Genomic DNA, 18,780 nt, shown 5'->3' with positions numbered 1-18,780 from the left:
TGTTCTACTGTGAGATTCTCTGATCACTTTACTGTTACAAACATGATCTGTATTTCTATCTATATATTTACTGTTCATCAGTTATTACATAGTTCATAACTGAGGTTTTAATGATGTTCAGTTATTAAATTCTAATTCTATTTTACTGAGGTGGAATTTTAGAGCTGATTATTTTACAGCACTTTAACTGCTGCTGCTGTGTGAGGTATTTACCAACATTTATTTAGTGTGATTAAAAACTCAGACCATTTGTGAAACATTTGGAAGGTGTAATTTTATTCAGTCTTATTAAGGTTCATGTCCTTGGCCAGACCCACTTCGAGTCTTTGTTATAAAACTGCCATGTGCTTCTTTTCCAGCCGCGTCTCATCTTGTCCTCTGCTAGTTCCATTTTTGTTTTATACAGAGAAATATTCAGCAGGCCCGTTTCGACAACCTTTTTTGGCTTCAGATTCAGAGGAATATGTTATATATCCATATCCTTTAGCCTTTATAAGCTGTACAAGGAGATAGAGAAAGCAAACAATGAGCATTATAACAATGAGCAGATTATAATATATATAAAACAGAACAGCTATGCTGTGTTAGTATCAGGGAACTGTGATTGAACCCATATAAACCCATATAAACTTCTTATCTATATCTATGCTGATAAAAGTCATTTCAGACAGCAGCTATATAAAATACAGTGTACAGTGTATCCTAAAAGACAGAGTAAGGGGAAGTGAACACATTGTATTGAAAAAGGCAGAAACTGAAAGGGATTAGTAGTTCACCTTAGGTGGAGGCACAGGTTCGGGTGGAGATGCAGGTTTAGGTGGAGACACAGGTTCAGGGGGAGATGCAGGTTCGGGTGGAGACACAGGTTCAGGGGGAGATGCAGGTTCGGGTGGAGACACAGGTTCAGGGGGAGATGCAGGTTCGGGTGGAGACACAGGTTCAGGGGGAGATGCAGGTTCGGGTGGAGACACAGGTTCAGGGGGAGATGCAGGTTCGGGTGGAGACACAGGTTCAGGGGGAGATGCAGGTTCGGGTGGAGACACATGTTCAGGGGGAGATGCAGGTTCGGGTGGAGAGACAGGTTCAGGGGGAGATGCAGGTTCGGGTGGAGACACAGGTTCAGGGGGAGATGCAGGTTCGGGTGGAGACACATGTTCAGGGGGAGATGCAGGTTCGGGTGGAGACACAGGTTCAGGGGGAGATGCAGGTTTGGGTGGAGACACAGGTTTGAGCAGAGATGCAGATTCAGGTGGAGACACATGTTGGGGTACAGACACGTTCTCGGGTGGAAACGCGCTCTCGGTTGGATACATGGCCATTCCTCCCAGAAGTTTGTTGACCATAATGTCTCGGCCACCATCATTGGGGTCCTGATTTTTAATCTGTAGAAAATACAATTTGGAGTTAAATTGTGAATCTCCTAGAGATTCTAGAATCTAGGTGCTAAATGTCTAGAGTTAATATGTGAAAACACCATTGTAAAAACCTTAAGTATTTTTACTGTAGTGCTTTTTTGATTTCTTACCAGTGTGCGCTTCCTTTCGGGCAGAATTGGCTGGTGGTTGTGAGGAGACTGTGGAGATGGGAGGAAGCAGTCTTCTTCAACAGTCTCCACCTTTAGGGGTTTGGGGTAGAATTCGAGGGGCAGGAACTGGTAGTACTCGGTGTAGTACATAGGGTTGTACTCGATGTAGAGGTTGTCAGGGACATTTTCTAAGTCAGGTGTTTTAGTAGCAGGCACATAGTGCACAGTTTCTTCTGGCTGGAACTGAAAGAAGAAACAGATATGGCTTTTAGAGAAACTGATTGTTTCAGAAAAACAAAAAGAAATGAACAGGTTCATACTGCGGCTTACTGATGAAAATAATGACATTTCTCTTCAGAAACAGGCCTGGATGCATTACTTATTATACTGTGTCTTCCATTTCTGTGTTAAATCATCATGTCTAAGGCTTTAGTGCTCCCTAAGACAATACGCTACTTGTCTTACAATTTAATATGAAATAAATATAAATGTAAATGAATATTAAAATAAACTTAATATTAAACTAGACAGTATGAATGCTTAAATAAAATGGATCCTGTAGATCAAGTTCACTAGCTTCATGATAATCAGATCACATTAGCGGCATGTCCCCATGTCCATATAGGGACACAAAGGCATGTCTTCTCAAGTCTGTGATCTGCAGACAGACTTTAATGCTGTACCTTTGTGTTTGCAGTATCTGTCTGCACAGGCTCCGGTTGTGACATGGTCTCAGGGGGAGATGCAGGTTCGGGTTGTGACATGGTCTCAGGTGGAGGCACAGGTTTGGGTGGAGACACATGTTCAGGGGGAGGTGTAGGTTTGGGTGGAGACACATGTTCATGGGGAGATGTAGGTTTGGGTGGAGACACATGTTCGAGACACAGGAGGCACAGGTTTGGGTGGTTACACAGCCGTTCCTCCCAGAAGTTTGTTGACCATAATGTCTCGGCCACCAACATTGGGGTTCTGATTTGTAATCTGTAGAAGATACAAGTTGGAGTTAAATTGTGAATCTCCTAGAGATAGGTTAGGTGCTAAATGTCTGTGTATGTGAAATCATGTGAAACCAAATCATGTTAATATGTGAAAACATCATTATAAAAACAAGTAAATGTAGTGCTTTTTTGATTTCTTACCAGTGTGCACTTCCTTTCAGGCAAAATTGGCTGGTGGTTGCAGGAGGCTTTGGGGTTGGGAGGAAGCAGTCTTCTTCAACCGTCTCCACCCTTAGGGGCTGGGGGTAGAAGTCGGGTGGCAGGAACTGGTAGTACTCAGGGCCGTACTAGGGGTAGTACACAGGGCAGTATTCAGGCTTGTACTCGGGGTAGTACTCAGGTTGGTACACAGGGTTGCATTCAGGGTAGTACACAGGTTGGTATTCGGGGTAGTGTACACAGGGTAGTATTCAGGCTTGTACTCGGGGTAGTACTCAGGTTGGTACACAGGTTGGTATTCGGGGTAGTACACAATTTGGTACCCAGGGTTGTACTTCGGGGTAGACGTTGACAGGGACATGTTTGAAGTCCCTGTATAAAATAAATAGCAGGCACATAGTGCACAGTTTCTTCTGGCTGGAACTGAAAGAAGAAACAGATATGGCTTTTAGAGAAACTGGTTCTTTCAGAAAAGCATTACTTATTATACTGTGTCTTCCATTTCTGTGTTAAATAAACATGTCTAAGGCTTTAGTGCTCCCTAATACAATACGCTACTTGTCTTACAATTTAATATGAAATAAATATAAATGTAAATGAATATTAAAATAATCTCAAAAATAATCTAGACAGTAAGAATGCTTAAATAAAATGGATCCTGATGATTAAATTTACTAATCAGCAAAGTAATAAATCAGGAAACTTACCATTTTCCAAACTTGGTGGTGTGACGTGCCCCGTTTAAAAAAAATTTGTGAAAATGTAGTGTGTTGTTTAAAAAGTTAGTTGTGTGTTGACTGAATAAAATATGCTGTGTAAATTGTGAATAGTAAAAGTCTCTCCAAATAATCTCTCGCTCGATGAAGTTCGACCACTGTGTTTGAATTCAAATGTCAACAATTTAAATGTAAACGGTGATGAGTAGTCATTGTGTTCCGGATCCATGACTCATCCTATAGCACCCTTTCGTGTTATACACTACACTACTAACATATGTAACCATATGTTTATGTCCAAAACCACAACACAACATGACAATAATTCTTTTATATTGAAAATGTCCCGACTAGTATTTTAAGACATGAGCGGCTCAGCCCCAAGAGGCCTCGCTCTAATTTTTGTGATAAAATAGCTAGTAAATATAATTATATATGTATATACATGATAATCTATGATAAATTATATAGATATGATAATCTAGATTTAAGGCCTTTACCCTCCTTGACTCGATACTTAGAACACCCAAATTGCTCAATCTGTCATCCGGTCCCCCATCAGAGTTCCCAAGAACTATCAGGACATTAGTGATGTGTGAGCTGAATTTGGTGACAATACAGTGTATTACAGTGAAGCTATTGACTGTTTTTAGTAGTGATGGCCAGTTCGTGAACGAATCGTTCTTTTGAACCAGTTCTTTTCAGTGAACTGGATGAACCGGTTCACCAAATCGGACTGATTCATTCTAAACAGTTCGCGTCTTGAGTCAGCGCTGATCCACAAGTTACTTAAGTTACTTTCACTCACTTTCTCACTTTCGGTCATGCCTGACAGTCGGACCGACTCTAAAAAACTAATACAGTGATGCCTCGAGATACGAGTTTAATTCGTTCTGTGACTTTGCTCGTATCTCAAATTGCTCGTATCTCAAAACAATTTTCCCCATTTAAATGAATTGAAATCCTATTAATCCGTCCCAGCTCGCAAAATTCCACTCCAGTTGTTTTGTTTATGTGTTTTGAATATGAAAAATGTACAGTACCTGTAATTATAAATGACAAATATTGTATAAAAACATACAGTAATAAAAGAGAATGTTAAAAAAATAAACTGTTTTTACTTTACGGAAGATGCGCACGGAGGTGTTGAGGGAGGATTAAACAGGAGGAATTTTGTCTCGTACGTACACTTTCGCTTTCGTTCACTTACTCGCTACTGTACACTCTTAATGCTACTTTACACTTAAATGGAACTTAACTAAACTTCACTAAAATTAACGAACTTAAATCAAGCATCACGTTAGTTCAGGCAGGCCACGTCGTCAAGCGTGCATCAGCTGTTAATCAGCTGTCCACGACGCGCACCAATCCGGTTACGACCTCCATATTACCCGACCATTTAAATTCCCATTCATAGAGCCGCTCTAGCGCTTCGCTGCTGCCGCGATCTAAACTCCCTCCTCCAACCCCGACTCCACCATGCCGGAACCTGTGTTCGTTGTACCAGTTTACGTCATAAATCTCCACATATTTTTCTCTTTCTCTATAATTATTTGATTATTTATTTATCTATCCATTCATTTATTACTTTCCAAAAACGCGTAAGCGAGCATATCTAATACTATGTATGATTAGTCGTTCTGTTATACGGGGGTCTATTCTATTGTGCGGTGTAGTCGCAAAAGTTCAAATTTTTTGACAGATCCAACGCTTAAACGGATCCGAAAATTACGGATCGGCAGATGGTCGGCACCTCACGCAGCGCCTTTGCGACTCTCCATAGGAAATTAATGACTTCCTGTTTATCGGCCGTCGTTTGTCTCTAAATAAACTAATAAACTAATATCCCGGAGTATATGTAACTGTACACTGAACTGAGACATGTTGTGCTGAGAGAACTGTGAGCTCGAGCTGTTGATACTGCGCATGCGTGAATTACTGAACCGATACAGCGAATCATCAATACAGAACTGAATACTGCTTATTTCGGACGCGTCCGAGAATCGATGAGCTGTTGTTACTGCGCATGCTTGAATCACTGAACTGATGCAGCGAATCATCAGTACACTGAACTGAGAACTGTTTGTTTCGGACGCGTCCGACATACTGAGAATCGATGAGCTGTTGTTACTGCGCATGCTTGAATCACTGAACTGATACAGCGAATCATCAGTACACTGAACTGAGAACTGTTTGTTTCGGACGCGTCCGACATACTGAGAACCGATTAGCTGTTGATACTGCGCATGCGTGAACCTTCAGAGCAAATTATACATATTGGGATATGCATAGTAACTAGTCATAGGTTATTAAACATTTTTATAAAAATAAAAAATAAAAATCACACAACTGTTCACTCAATATATGTCAGTTAATTTCACTATTGACTGTTGTGCAGGTTAGTCTGTATTTTTATATGCCGCTTTTTGTAAGTTGATGAAGATTAGTTTATTAACTTTATATCTTTAAGACACGTAAAACATCCACGTTTGCACATCAATGCATGTACTGGGTGTTTTAGTTGCAAAACTTAAATGTAAGAAACGTATTCAACTAAAGTTATGATTACAAAGAACTTTTCGAGTGTGTTAAATTGATTGTATTAATTTCTGCCGGCAGCGGGATGATGGAATTTGCGTCATTACGTCAGGATGTAAAAGAACTGGTGAACTGGATTTTTGAACTGGTTCATTAAATCGAACTGTCCGAAAGAACCGGTTCGCAGAAAAGAACCGAACTTCCCATCACAATTTTTTAGTATTCGCTTTTCAGTTTCGAACAGTATTCGGTTTTGCACTTTGCAGACGGTCCCTTGGAATCTGTCTCGCAGTCGTTCGCACATAGAGACTTGTGTATTTTGTCCAAAAGTGATTTTGAGGAAAATTGTTTGTAGCGGCCTCTCTACATTACTACTATAAAAAAAGAGGTGTTATTTGTGTAAAAAGAGCGTTTAGCTCAGGAGTTATTGACTCGGGAAACTCCAATCTGTGAATATGCGGCCAACTTTACTTAAGTGAGATTAGCTGATCTAACGTTATGCATTTACATATACATTACTTCTGTAATGCATTTAATACAAATACAACATATTAACAACTTTACTCACCTCTATATTTTCTTCTTTGCTTGAAGTCTTCAACTATAATATTCGCGCAAAACTTCACCAACTTCTGAGTAGAAAAAACCTGCAGATGAATGTTCTACGATACTGTTGTGTTCCGCTTTAAGCAGTCCCTCTAGAAAATGTGGGTTACATTTCTGTTCCGCGTTGCCACTGTTTAATAACGGATGTAAAAAACAACGATCGCAAAAAAACAGTTTTATGAAAATTATTTTACACTCCACATTTGGGGGGCCACAAGGGGGTGCAAGCTTGTTGTCACAGGGGCACTGGACCCCTCCGCCCCCCAGAACCGCTAGTGTCCACTAGTGCTGCTTTTTGATTTCTTTGTCATATTGACATTAATACAGTCAGCTATCAGGACAGGAAAGATCAGCTCAGCCACCACTTTCACTCCAACCCTTTCACAACAACCACTTTATTTCATTTTAGTTGTGTAGACTTTTTAATCTATTCTACATTTTATTTAGTTGTATTTCATATTTTTACATTTTTTTAAAAGCTGATGTCTGGCACAGTCAATTACAAGGACATTAATCAATTTATATCCTTTAATAAGCAGCAGCACGCAGTAACACACAGTAACACGTGAATTCACCACTGTTTATATTATCAGAGTTCACATTCCCCATCCCCCCACCCCCAGCGCTAGTGCTAAAGAGGCTCTATGTGAACTCTATGGGGCTATTAGCGATCTGCAGAATTTTCACCCTGACGGACTGTTTATCATCGCCGGAGATTTCAATCACACAAATCTCAAGTAATTGCTGCCTAAATTCCGTCAGTATGTGGACTTTGTAACGAGAGGAGAAAACTTTGGGTTACTTAACGAAATCCCCGGTTCTTTGATAACAGAGTGAGGTGTTTCACTATGGGAATCGCTTTGGGCGTGACCAACTACGGAAGCTCTTATGACACCACGTCTGTCTTTGACAGACAGGTCAAACTGCGACCAGGCTCTGCCCTGCCTATATCAGCCAGGTTGACCCCTATCTATGTCATAACGAGATTTCTTCCCATCCAAGTGCAAGGAGGGAAGTGCTGGTGAAACACCTCTGTTATCAAAGAACCGGGGGTTACGTTAAGTAACCCAAAGTTCTTTTTCTAACTTCGCTCGGTGTTTCACTATGGGAGATATAGACAGCTCCCGGATTGCACTCATATTACTGTTTCCAAATGGGTACAGTAGTACCGGCTCCCAGCACTGCGTGTGCTAAGAACGGCTCTGAAACATCTAGCCTATAGAATCGCACAAACGTATGCATCGTTGCCCAACTCGCCGCCAAGCAAATGTCCAGAACAGAAACTCCTCTGAGTAAAGCCCACGATGTGGCCATACCCCTAGTGGAGTGGGCTCTCAAACCCTTAGGGGGCTGAAGACCCCTGCAACCATAAGCCACAGATATCGCCTCCACAATCCAGTGGGATAGCCACTGCCGAGATAACGGCTTCCCTGTGTGAGGAGTAGCCCAAGACACAAACAGCTGGTCACAAGTTCTGAAACCAGCTGTCCACATATGCCTGAAGAGCCCGCACCGGCATAATGTATTAAGTTTCTGCTCCTCCGGAGAAGAAAACGGAGGAGGATGAAAATCCGGCAGTTCAGGAGACGGGCACCTATATGCCGATTCCAAAACCTTAGGCACGAAAGCAGGGTTAGGACGAAAAGAAACTTTAGTGAGCCCCGGAGTGAATTGTAAGCAAGACGGGCTAACCAACAAAGCATGTAAATCACTCACACGCTTGGCTGTCACCAAAGCCAGGAGCAGTGCTGTCTTAAGAGAGAGATACTTAAGACTCACCGCCTCTATCGGCTCAAATGGATGTTGAGACAAGGCTTAAGACGATGGGCAGATCCCATGAATGAACCATCTGCCTAGACACCAGCCGTATGCGGCGCCCCTTCATAAAACGACTTATTAAAGGGTGCTGGCCTGCCAACTTTTCACCAAAACCTACAAGGCAGGCTGAAATAGCTGCCAGGTACACCTTAATGGTGGAGAAAGCCTTCCTTTTATCAAGCAGATCTTGGAGGAAGCATAATATATCCCTAACAGAGCACTGAAAAGGGATAATCACTCTCCGCCCACACCATTCTTCAAAAACACTAAAAAAAGGACATTGGAAAACCTGTGTGTCAGGTCGCATGCTTTTTCTTCCTTTCCTCAGGGTGGGGCGGACGGTTCTTAGCCGCCGCGGCCGCAAATTGCTTTCCCCAAGGTCCGGAGCCATCCGGACGCGGTCACTGGCCGACTTGTCCGCTGTGAGCAGGTCTCACAGCTCTCGCGGTCATCGGCCTCCCTCTTGATGCTTCGGCTGCTGCGAAGCCATGCCGTGTCGGCTGAGAGGGTGGTCGTGCCGCCTGCTTGCGTGGCAAACAGAGGTGAAAAGCCTCATCCTCCTGTTTTCTGAGGGTGCTGGTTTCTCTCATTTTCTCGAGAGTGGGCCCGAATAGACCCTTAGTCGGGTCGTAAGGGGCATCCATCACCTCCGCTTTCTGAGCGTCGCCCAGGCCTGACAGGTTTAACCACAGCGCTCTCTCACCTGACACGGCCAGGCCCATTACGTGGCCGCAGCCCTGAACCCCACCGCGTGAAGAGTGCAAAATTAGGTCGTTCACGACACAGATTTTGTCCCAGAGTGCCGGGTTCGGTACACCTGAGTCCAACTGCCGCCCCATCTCCTCCAAAATCTCCGCTTGATATGCTGACAGTAAAGTCACAGCATTCAGCGAGCATACGGACTGCCCCACGTATTTGTACATCCTCTGAAAGGTTGCGGCGGTCAAACGGTCCATCTTACTCGGCAGTGAAAACTGCGATGAGGAGGAAACAGATTGTCGATTCGGATGGAGGTGATAAGCCACTGAAGGCTCCACTGCTGGGGGTCTGACCAACCCCAGCTCCTCCATCCCTTGAATCTCCAACATCGAGTGTCCCTTGGTGGGGAGCTTGCTCTTAAAGGGGCTAGACCAATATTGAGACATCTCCTTCATGCACGCAGGCACGGCAGGCAGGAGCTGTCTCGCTGCCGAGTGGGTCGGCGGCAGCCTTTTCCCATCATAAAGGTCTCTCACGGCTCCTTCGGCAGCTTTGGCGGCTGGCCAGGCTAGGCCCAGCTTCGCCACGGCCCGTTTGCACAACTCGTGCAGGCTGCTGTCAGCAGGGGGGGCCGAAGCGGTCGTGCTAGGTGGTCTAGACTGTTGGACTGGGAAGGGGGAATTGTCTTCCTCCTCTTCGTTGTCCATGCCCAGATCGAGGAGGTCAGAGTTAGCATCGCCATCTGTGTCCTCGTCCCCCAGTTCGTCATCCACCTGCATGAGCAGGCCATCGAACCAAGGAGGCATGTCCGGGAATTCGGCTTCCATCATGTCTGCCCAGCTCTTGCTAGCTCGCGGCAGATGGGCCGTAGCTGTCGAGGCAGCTTCAGACAGGCAAGGGTCCTGCTGGTTAGCTACCGACACTTTCAGCCTCCTTTCCAAGATTTTCAAGGGCAATGACGCACAGTGAGCGCATGTCTGCGGGTCTGCTAGCGACGTCTGAGTGTGCTTCGGGCCCATACACACTATGCACATATGATGAGGGTCCCTGCCCGAGATAGTAGCTCCAAATGATGATGGACAAGGGCGGGATGCAGCCTCCTTAGTCTTCGACTCATGCCCAAAGACTCGTCACAACACGTTAGCCTGTTAGACTTTGGATGAAACCTTCGATAGGTCCGCCTTGACGCGTAAACCGAAGCAAATTAGATGTTTCCTACCGCTGTAACTAAATGCGCAGCAGGAGATCAGAATAGCTCGCCACGACGCGGACGCTATTCCAAATTTAGGGTTGTCACTCACCACAATCTCTCTACTGATGTCGCGTTCGGCGACGGAATCCAATGACGGTCCGTCTATTGAACAGTTAAGCGAGATCAGCAAGTCGGGATGCACTGAGAGAGCTTTCTGCAGTCTCCCACAGGAAGAAAGCGCGAATGACGTAGACAGGGGTCGACTTGGCTGATATAGGCAGGGCAGAGCCTGGTTGCAGGTCGAACTGTCTCAAAGACAGACGTGGTGTCATAAGAGCTTCCGTAGTTGGTCACGCCCAAAGCAATTCCCATAGTGAAACACTGAGCGAAGTTAGAAAAAGAACACGCTGGATCTTGTTTACGCAAACATCCCTGTCGTGTGGAGCCCTGCCCCCTGTCGTGTGGAGCCCCACCCCCGCCTCAGTCTCATACCCTGCACACCTCCGGCATTCACTAAATTCCAGGGGTTTCGTTACCACAACGTAAAGTGGGCGTGTTTCCCGAGGTCTTGGAAAAACACCCTCTTTCAAAAAAAAAAACAACATACTACAAAGGACAAAACAGTCATACAGGTAGCTTTAGTTTAGAAAACAAATAAACAACCAAAAACTATGGTTATGGTTAGCGTTGGGGTACGTCTCCCTTGGAGCTCTTAGTCGAGCCTGACACTTATCAGCCAATCAAAAAATAGGCTACACAATAGCCAATCAGAAAACAGAACTATTAATACAATACAGTAACTATTGTACTGGGTAAGATTTAGCGCAACAACCAATGAAAAAAAACATTTCCAGAAAAAAAACCACTGGAGCTGCGAGCATCACTTTGAGCACAGAGTAAGTTTCTCCTGTTTTAATGTTACAACAAATTCACAACTTGTTTGACACAATGACATTTTGACTGCTGTTAGAGAAAGTTTCCCAGATAATCAGCATGAGTTTTTCATGTGTGTCTGTAACTTAGCCAACAGCTTTACAGCCTGTTCACTGACAACACCTCAGAACAAGTGGTCTAGGCCAGTGGTTCTCAAACTGGGGGCCCTGAGATGGTGCCAGGGGGCCCCGGTTTTTATAAAATCAAAACATTTTATAAAATAATGAATTTATCATGGGGGCATGGTGGCTTAGTGGCTTAGTGGTTAGCACGTTCGCCTCACACCTCCAGGGTCGGGATTCGATTCCCGCCTCCGCCTTGTGTGTGTGGAGTTTGCATGTTCTCCCCGTGCCTCGGGGGTTTCCTCCGGGTACTCCGGTTTCCTCCCCCGGTCCAAAGACATGCATGGTAGGTTGATTGGCATCTCTGGAAAATTGTCCCTAGTGTGTGATTGCGTGAGTGAATGGGAGTGTGTGTGTGCCCTGAGATGGGTTGGCACTCCGTCCAGGGTGTATCCTGCCTTGATGCCCGATGACGCCTGAGATAGGCACAGGCTCCCCGTGACCCGAGGTAGTTCGGATAAGCGGTAGAAGATGAATGAATGAATGAATGAATGAATTTATCATAAATTAAATTCTCAGGCTATTAACCACCAGCACCACATTGTATAATTTAATATGTTTTGTTAAATTCAAATATTAAGTTTTGGAATGTTTTATGTCATAAATTTTCTTTTTTCTTTTTCTTTTTGGTGTGGGGTGTGTGTGTGTGAGGGGGGTCATGTCAGAATCTGCTACCCATGTTAAAACGGAGTATTGCATATTTTGCAGTATGTCCATTTTAAATTATAGTCATGAATTTTGATAAAGTAGTACAGACCGATAGGTTATACGTTATTTATATGTCATTGCTACCAGTAGGAAATTCTGACAAGTAGGAAAAAGTGATAGAACACCGGAGCTATTGTGTTGTAGTTGCATAGTTTTCTATGCATTGCACAGCTGCTACCTGATTGGCTGATGGAATAATTAATGAGTTTTGTGTTTCTAATAAAGTGGACAATTAAATCTCCTTGTGTTAACTATAAAAATTGTGCATAAACGTGGTGTGTATAATGTACAGAGATAAACACACAGTACTAAGACATGCCTCAGGTGAGCATTGTATTGACAGAGGTTTATTGACATTTACAGCTTTAAAGAATACTTTGGTTTTGAAAATGATTTAATCTTACAATAGAGTAAAGACAGTAATTTCCAGTAAAGACAAATGGCAGTTTTTTTGACATCGAGTTCAGAAACATGATTCTTTTTTGCTACATGAATTAATTGATTCACATTGCAAATGTACACAACAAATAACAAACAACACTGCTCAATGACCATTTCCAATAATAATAATAATAATAATAATAATAATAATAATATCAATACCTAAACACATATTTGGCCTCCTAATTAAGTTTGCACTTGCAATAACCTTTGTATATGTCCATTATAAATACAGTGAAAAGTTGACACATTTAATAATTAGTCACTAATAAAAATACAGACTACTTTAAAAATCTTTTGATAAACTCCATGTATATTTTCAGTCATACATAACAAAACTCAGGTAATACTGGTCACACCTTTCCTCTCACAAATTGCTTCCATTATATATTAAATCACTCTAAAATATGTCCCAAACTGATAATGATGGATAAAAACAAGTTATATAGTGGCATGTCAATCCATATATTTTTCCAAATCACAGAAAAAGCATCAACTCACATTTCTAAAGCAAACATGAATTATAGTATAGATTTACATGAATATGTTACAGCACAAAGTAAAGCATTACAGACATGGCAAATACAGTTACAGTCACATTCAAAAGCACCAGGCAACACTAAACAAGATGCATGTACTCTTACACTTAAGAATATTTATGTGCTTAAATGTGGACTGAAATTCAGACTTAAATACTTGTTTTCATGTCAAAGCTTATTTGTTCCATCCAGTCAAAACATTCACCTGCACAGACATATTGTATTACAAACCGAAAACAAAGTATTCTGATCATCCTGCAATACCAAAATAAAGTGCACTTATTTCAGCTTAGAACTGGCATCTGGAAAATATTCTTAGAAATATTATTATAGTATCGTATTTATCCCGAATATGACTTAATGGTTCATACCCTTATTCAAAATGAATCTAAATTATGTCAGGTTTTAATAATTTCATCTTCCCTTTCAAACAGCTCCCTCTGAGCAGGTGAAGTCTGTGGTTTAAAGGACGTTATTCCTAAATGTTGTTGGTACAAACTTCTGAGCCTGCTGACCACCGATTTCTGCCACGTAAAGTGCTCCCGTTTTCTGATCCAAATCCACCAGGTGAGGTTTAATGTCATCAGCCAGTTGGATGGAACTCACCACTTTACACTGACCAATAATTCCCACAGGTGGAGCCTCCAGCAGAGTGACACGGTTAGTGTTTAACTGTGCAACAACCAGGTACTTCTGGTCAGGGGTGAGCCTGTGCAGAAAAACAAACTGTACTGTAACACAATGCATACAGGTTTGGGAACTTGAAACATCTTGATTGTATTTTACCTCACGGAGTAAGGTGCGTCGTCTGTGAAGCAGCTTCCCCATGAGCCCAGCCAGTCTCCAGTCACCGAGTTAAACACCTGAATCCGCTTATTTCCTCGGTCAGCAACCCACACCTGACACAAACAGTGGGTATGATACAGCTTTCCATAGTGCACCATATAGTGAAACATATAGATGTAAAAGTGGATGAATGACAAGGAAATAAAGATTATAAATATTTTGCAGACATACCCTCTGAAAATGATCGACAGCCACACTGTGAGGGATGTAGAACTGTGAGAGCCCTTCACCTTTCTCACCATGCATCCACAACATCTGCAGGTCTACACAAAGACCACACAATTAATCGAAACATCCCAGTGCTTTATTTCGCTGATACAACAATTTCTATTTTCTAAGGTTTATTTTAACCAAGATTCTTTTTTTAATTCAATGACACATACTTCAAATGTAGTCCCTGAGATCACTTATAACAGCTTCAGATAATTGTCTCCTTCAGTTAGAAAGACAGAAAATGCAGCTCGTCATGTTACAGAAACAAAAAAAATCCTGCTGTACTGAAGACTTTGCCTTGGGAGAAAACTGTAAGTTACAAAGCACTGATACTGAAGACTCCGAGACTGATAATCATCACCAACCATTCTGCTCCCTGTGTAAAAATAATGCATTAAAATTTGCTATATTAATATAAACCATGCATCTGAAACAACCATCAGAGCTGTTTAAAAATAAATCAAACTTCTGACCAATCAGCATCAAAAATTCAACAGCGTGAAATAACAAACACAACACTGTTTCCAATTAAAGATAAAGTCATTGTTTTTTTGAGAAAAGTTAGTTAGTTAGTATCTTCATCTCCTTCTTTCAGTATTTCTCCAAAGCCAAACAAACTGGCTACATGACTGACAGAGAGACACTATTATAATTTGTTTTTCGCTCAAAAATGTTTTCACAGCAGAATCAGATCACATCTCTACAGTATCAGTGTGAGAGCTCTGGTATCAGCTAGAATTCAGCCACAGAGCATAAGAGTAAAAAAGAAACGTTGGATTAATACATTTGAAACCCAGCATGTTGTGTGGCACATTTACTTTTGCAACATTCACAATTGTGTTGTGGTCACTAATCCATCATCAAAACGTGTGTTTTATATCTGACTGCCTGCATGAACTTCTGACCACACCTTAAATACTGTGAACATCCCCAATACACTATAAATCAAGTTATTATTATTATTCATATTAAAACCTTGAGACAGTTTGATGAGACGGTTGTTCATTCCTCCATCTCCATCCACAATGTAAATCTCTCTGGTGGAGTCATGGATGAAAATATCAGCAGGTTGGTCGAACTGCAGTGGGTTGAGACCAGAGCCGGATTTCCCTGCTGTTCCCAGCACCTGCAGCAGCTTCCCAGAGGATGAATACTGCTTTATAGTGTGTCCATAGGGCCCTGCAAATATATAGGTAAATATATTTTATACAAGAGGTTTTTTACAAGTCAGTCTCAAAAGTTCATCACTGCAAGGTTTTTTTTTTCTCCACAAGATGCTGACCATTATTCAGAGACTGAAAAACATGCACAATTAATCTGTTCTGTTAAAAAATACATCTGGTACTTTGCTTGCTATTATTCATTCATTCATTCATTCATCTTCTACCGCTTATCCGAACTACCTCGGGTCACGGGGAGCCTGTGCCTATCTCAGGCGTCATCGGGCATCAAGGCAGGATACACCCTGGACGGAGTGCCAACCCATCGCAGGGCACACACACACTCATTCACTCACGCAATCACACACTAGGGACAATTTTTTCCAGAGATGCCAATCAACCTACCATGCATGTCTTTGGACCGGGGGAGGAAACCGGAGTACCCGGAGGAAACCCCCGAGGCACGGGGAGAACATGCAAACTCCACACACACAAGGTGGAGGCGGGAATCGAACCCCGACCCTGGAGGTGTGAGGCGAACGTGCTAACCACTAAGCCACCGTGCCCCCCTGCTTGCTATTAGTAAGTACAAAAATCTGAAACAAGTGTTTTTTCAATTTTCAATTCTTTTTAAAAAAAAAAAAAATAAAAAAATAAAAAAAAAAATAATGGAGTATACAAATGAGTAACTAGGTGAAATTGTCAGTGACACAGACATCTGCCATCTCTGGTGCTGGTGATGTGTATTTGATTCATGTATTTAACACTGCACCCAGTTCAGCCATGGAATACTTTTATGGCTCTGTAACTGGACTGTGGTGTGGCAGTTGATGACTATCGCTGTAGGGTGTCAATAGTTTTTTTAATAAAGTGATCTCAGTTGTATTTAAGACCTTTTTTCATAAGGTACAATAAGTGTGCTGTTCTAAACTACATATCTGCTATCTGATATGTTGTGTAGGTAATGCTGGCAGCTGCAAATAATAACACTAATTTTTATCTCCTAATGCAACCCTTCTGCACTTCTCCTGCTCAGCTACTTCAGCTTCCTGCTAAGAAATCTCATAGTATTTGTATCACTGTCCATTTAAGCACCCTCAGTATCCTTGAAATTGATTCTGAATTTCCAAACCACCTTCGAGCTGTGTGTTTTGCTCAGTTTGTAATTGACAGACCAGAATTTAAACAAATCTTCTTCTTTCGGGCGCTCCCTGTTCCCTGTGTGAATCATGTGGTCCGCATATTCGACTTGGTGGAGGTTTTATTTTATCCGATGGCTGGATCAGTGGCTGGATTAGCGCCCTGCACAGGAACTGAACCTGGGCCTGCCACTGGATCAACAGAAGATCAGAATTTAAATGAACGATAGTTTGAAACTCACCATTCCCCACATCAGTTATCCACACAGTGGGGAAACTTGAAGCGTTGGCCAGAAAAATACCATGTGGCATCTCTAGTGTGCTGGTGTTCCAGGCATGCAGGAAATCTCCGTCTGTGCTAAACACCAGAACTTTAGGGACATTCTCACCTCTCTGCATAAAAACAGTGTATATAAATATATATACCTGATACTCTCCTGTGGCATATCAATTATTTGGATGTGAGCACACTTTAACCTCACCTGCACAATGTACACTACACCGGCCTGATGGTTCACAGCCACTCCGAAAACCTCTCCAGTGAAATGCTCGGAATATTTAGGCCAGGAGGTGTCCAGCTTGTAGAGTGTTCTCCCAGCAATACTGACATTCCTTTTACGTCCTGATGCTACATACTTCCAAAAAATTATCACAGACAAAAAAGATCAAATATAGAACCGAGAAGAAAGACAGAGCTCTTATAATGGTGTACAACATGGCTCTTTCTAGTAATTCAAATATTTTCATACATTTAAATAATTTGAATCAGTTGTTGCCTGGTCAGTTCTGGTATAAGGTATCTAAAAAAGATTTATACAGCCAAAGTTCTTGTAAAGGTAAAAATTCTGGTTTAGAGTCTGGTTTATTTGATCTTTTATAAATTCTAACAACATTTAACAACGAGAAAAACTCAATCTTTTGAAATAACGACAATATAAATGTAAGTTAGCCATTTGCCAGTCCCCAGTTTCATGCAAATGCACAATCACATATATACATAACTTAAAGACCTTCTCTGTATCATTTTGCTCTTTTTTTCTGTGAAAGATTGTTCCTCTTATTTTCCCCTGAATATTACTCACAGTCTGTTGGTATACAAATTCCCCTTTCCCTGAAATTTCTAGTCATAAGCCACCAGACGACTTGGGAATTTTTTATTTATTTATTTATTTATTTATTCAAACATAAAAGAATTTAGCATATTTGTATGCGGTTTTGTTGATTATGCAAATGCGTGAAATATATCTTTTAATACTATAATAAAGACTAATAAATAAAGAGGTGGTGTATTCATATTTCTGCTCCATTACTGCTTTTAACATGGATAAGACTAATCTCAGCCCAATTTAACTGATAACACATGTAGTGTTAGAACCATGTTCAAAAATCCACTAGCTGTGAAAATCGCAGCAAGAACAATTAAAAAAAACTGGTCGATGTTCTCAAGTGTAAGGGAATTTGAGGCATCACTGTGGCTCAGTGAGTAGAAATGCTCCGTTACACCCAGGTACAGGATCCCTCCTTTAATCCCATACAGGTTTCTGTGTGGTATTCCATGGGTTTCCCTCAGGTTCTCTGGTTTCCTCCTACTGTCCACACCTAGGTGTACAGACTAACTACAATAAATGTCCCAGGGGCGTGTGACTGTGATGGACTGGTGTCACAGCCATGGTGAATAAACCAGAATACAGGGTCTGGATAAACTGAAGATGCATGAATGAGTACTGACTGTAAAATAACACACACTGGAAGCACATAAACTTGCTATGATTTTTTTTAAGCAGGGACTAATGTATTTAGCGTATGAGGGGTTGAGTTTGCTCAGGTCGTTTAATGTAAGCAAATTTTGGACAAGAAGTAACCTTAGAAGTGAGTCGTTAAACAATGAATCGCTTATCGATTCGGTACTTTTAACGATTCGCTCAAAATGAATCGGTTATTCATGTACGTCACTACTTATTATGGATAGATTGCACCTTGACAGCTACAGTAATCGTCATATTTCCTCACATAAATTAATATTCCTTTAGAGATCAGTTTTTGTATTAGATCGTTCAGCACTAATTAGCTAGTGAGGAACCTGCTCTGCATCCAAGAGCTGGAACCGAGCTATGGCTTAGACACCAATGTGAATTATTATAGATACAAAGAAGAAAAACAAATGAACTTACGTGGGAATTTAAGGTGCTATACATCACAAACATGACGAGGAAGATAATAGCCATCGCTGAACTAACGAAACACAGCTGACTTTTCTTTTTCATGTAGAAAACGTACGCAGTGTTAGCAAACAAAACCGAGCAGCAGAACAAGCAGGAATCCGCTTCCTGTTATGGTCACGTGACCCAAAGAATGATTCATAAACGCCAATGAGACGCAAGGAAAATAAATAAATAAAAATAATAATAGAATTAAAAATTCTTGCACA

General features: G+C 41.8%; 2 protein-coding genes across 2 annotated transcripts; both read right to left on the bottom strand.

Annotated features, from left to right (window-relative positions):
- Window positions 1-254: 254 nt before the first annotated feature.
- On the bottom strand, window positions 255-6,614 carry LOC132863371 (uncharacterized). Its single transcript, XM_060896154.1, has 6 exons — window positions 6,505-6,614; window positions 2,665-3,105; window positions 2,209-2,506; window positions 1,526-1,768; window positions 777-1,382; window positions 255-497 (listed from the first exon to the last, which is right to left on the bottom strand). The coding sequence occupies exons 3-6, from the start codon at window positions 2,485-2,487 to the stop codon at window positions 399-401; spliced, it is 1,227 nt and encodes a 408-aa protein (XP_060752137.1). The 5' UTR covers window positions 2,488-2,506; window positions 2,665-3,105; window positions 6,505-6,614; the 3' UTR covers window positions 255-398.
- A 5,720-nt stretch (window positions 6,615-12,334) lies between these two features.
- On the bottom strand, window positions 12,335-18,751 carry LOC132863454 (NHL repeat-containing protein 3-like). Its single transcript, XM_060896264.1, has 7 exons — window positions 18,524-18,751; window positions 16,835-16,987; window positions 16,595-16,745; window positions 15,029-15,232; window positions 14,012-14,103; window positions 13,781-13,893; window positions 12,335-13,703 (listed from the first exon to the last, which is right to left on the bottom strand). The coding sequence occupies exons 1-7, from the start codon at window positions 18,614-18,616 to the stop codon at window positions 13,457-13,459; spliced, it is 1,053 nt and encodes a 350-aa protein (XP_060752247.1). The 5' UTR covers window positions 18,617-18,751; the 3' UTR covers window positions 12,335-13,456.
- Window positions 18,752-18,780: the final 29 nt, after the last annotated feature.

This window comes from Tachysurus vachellii, chromosome 20 (assembly GCF_030014155.1).
Source record: "Tachysurus vachellii isolate PV-2020 chromosome 20, HZAU_Pvac_v1, whole genome shotgun sequence".
Classification (NCBI taxonomy): Eukaryota; Metazoa; Chordata; class Actinopteri; order Siluriformes; family Bagridae; genus Tachysurus; species Tachysurus vachellii.
The sequence above is the reverse complement of the archived record's forward strand: the minus strand, read 5'-3'. Positions and strand labels throughout refer to the sequence as shown.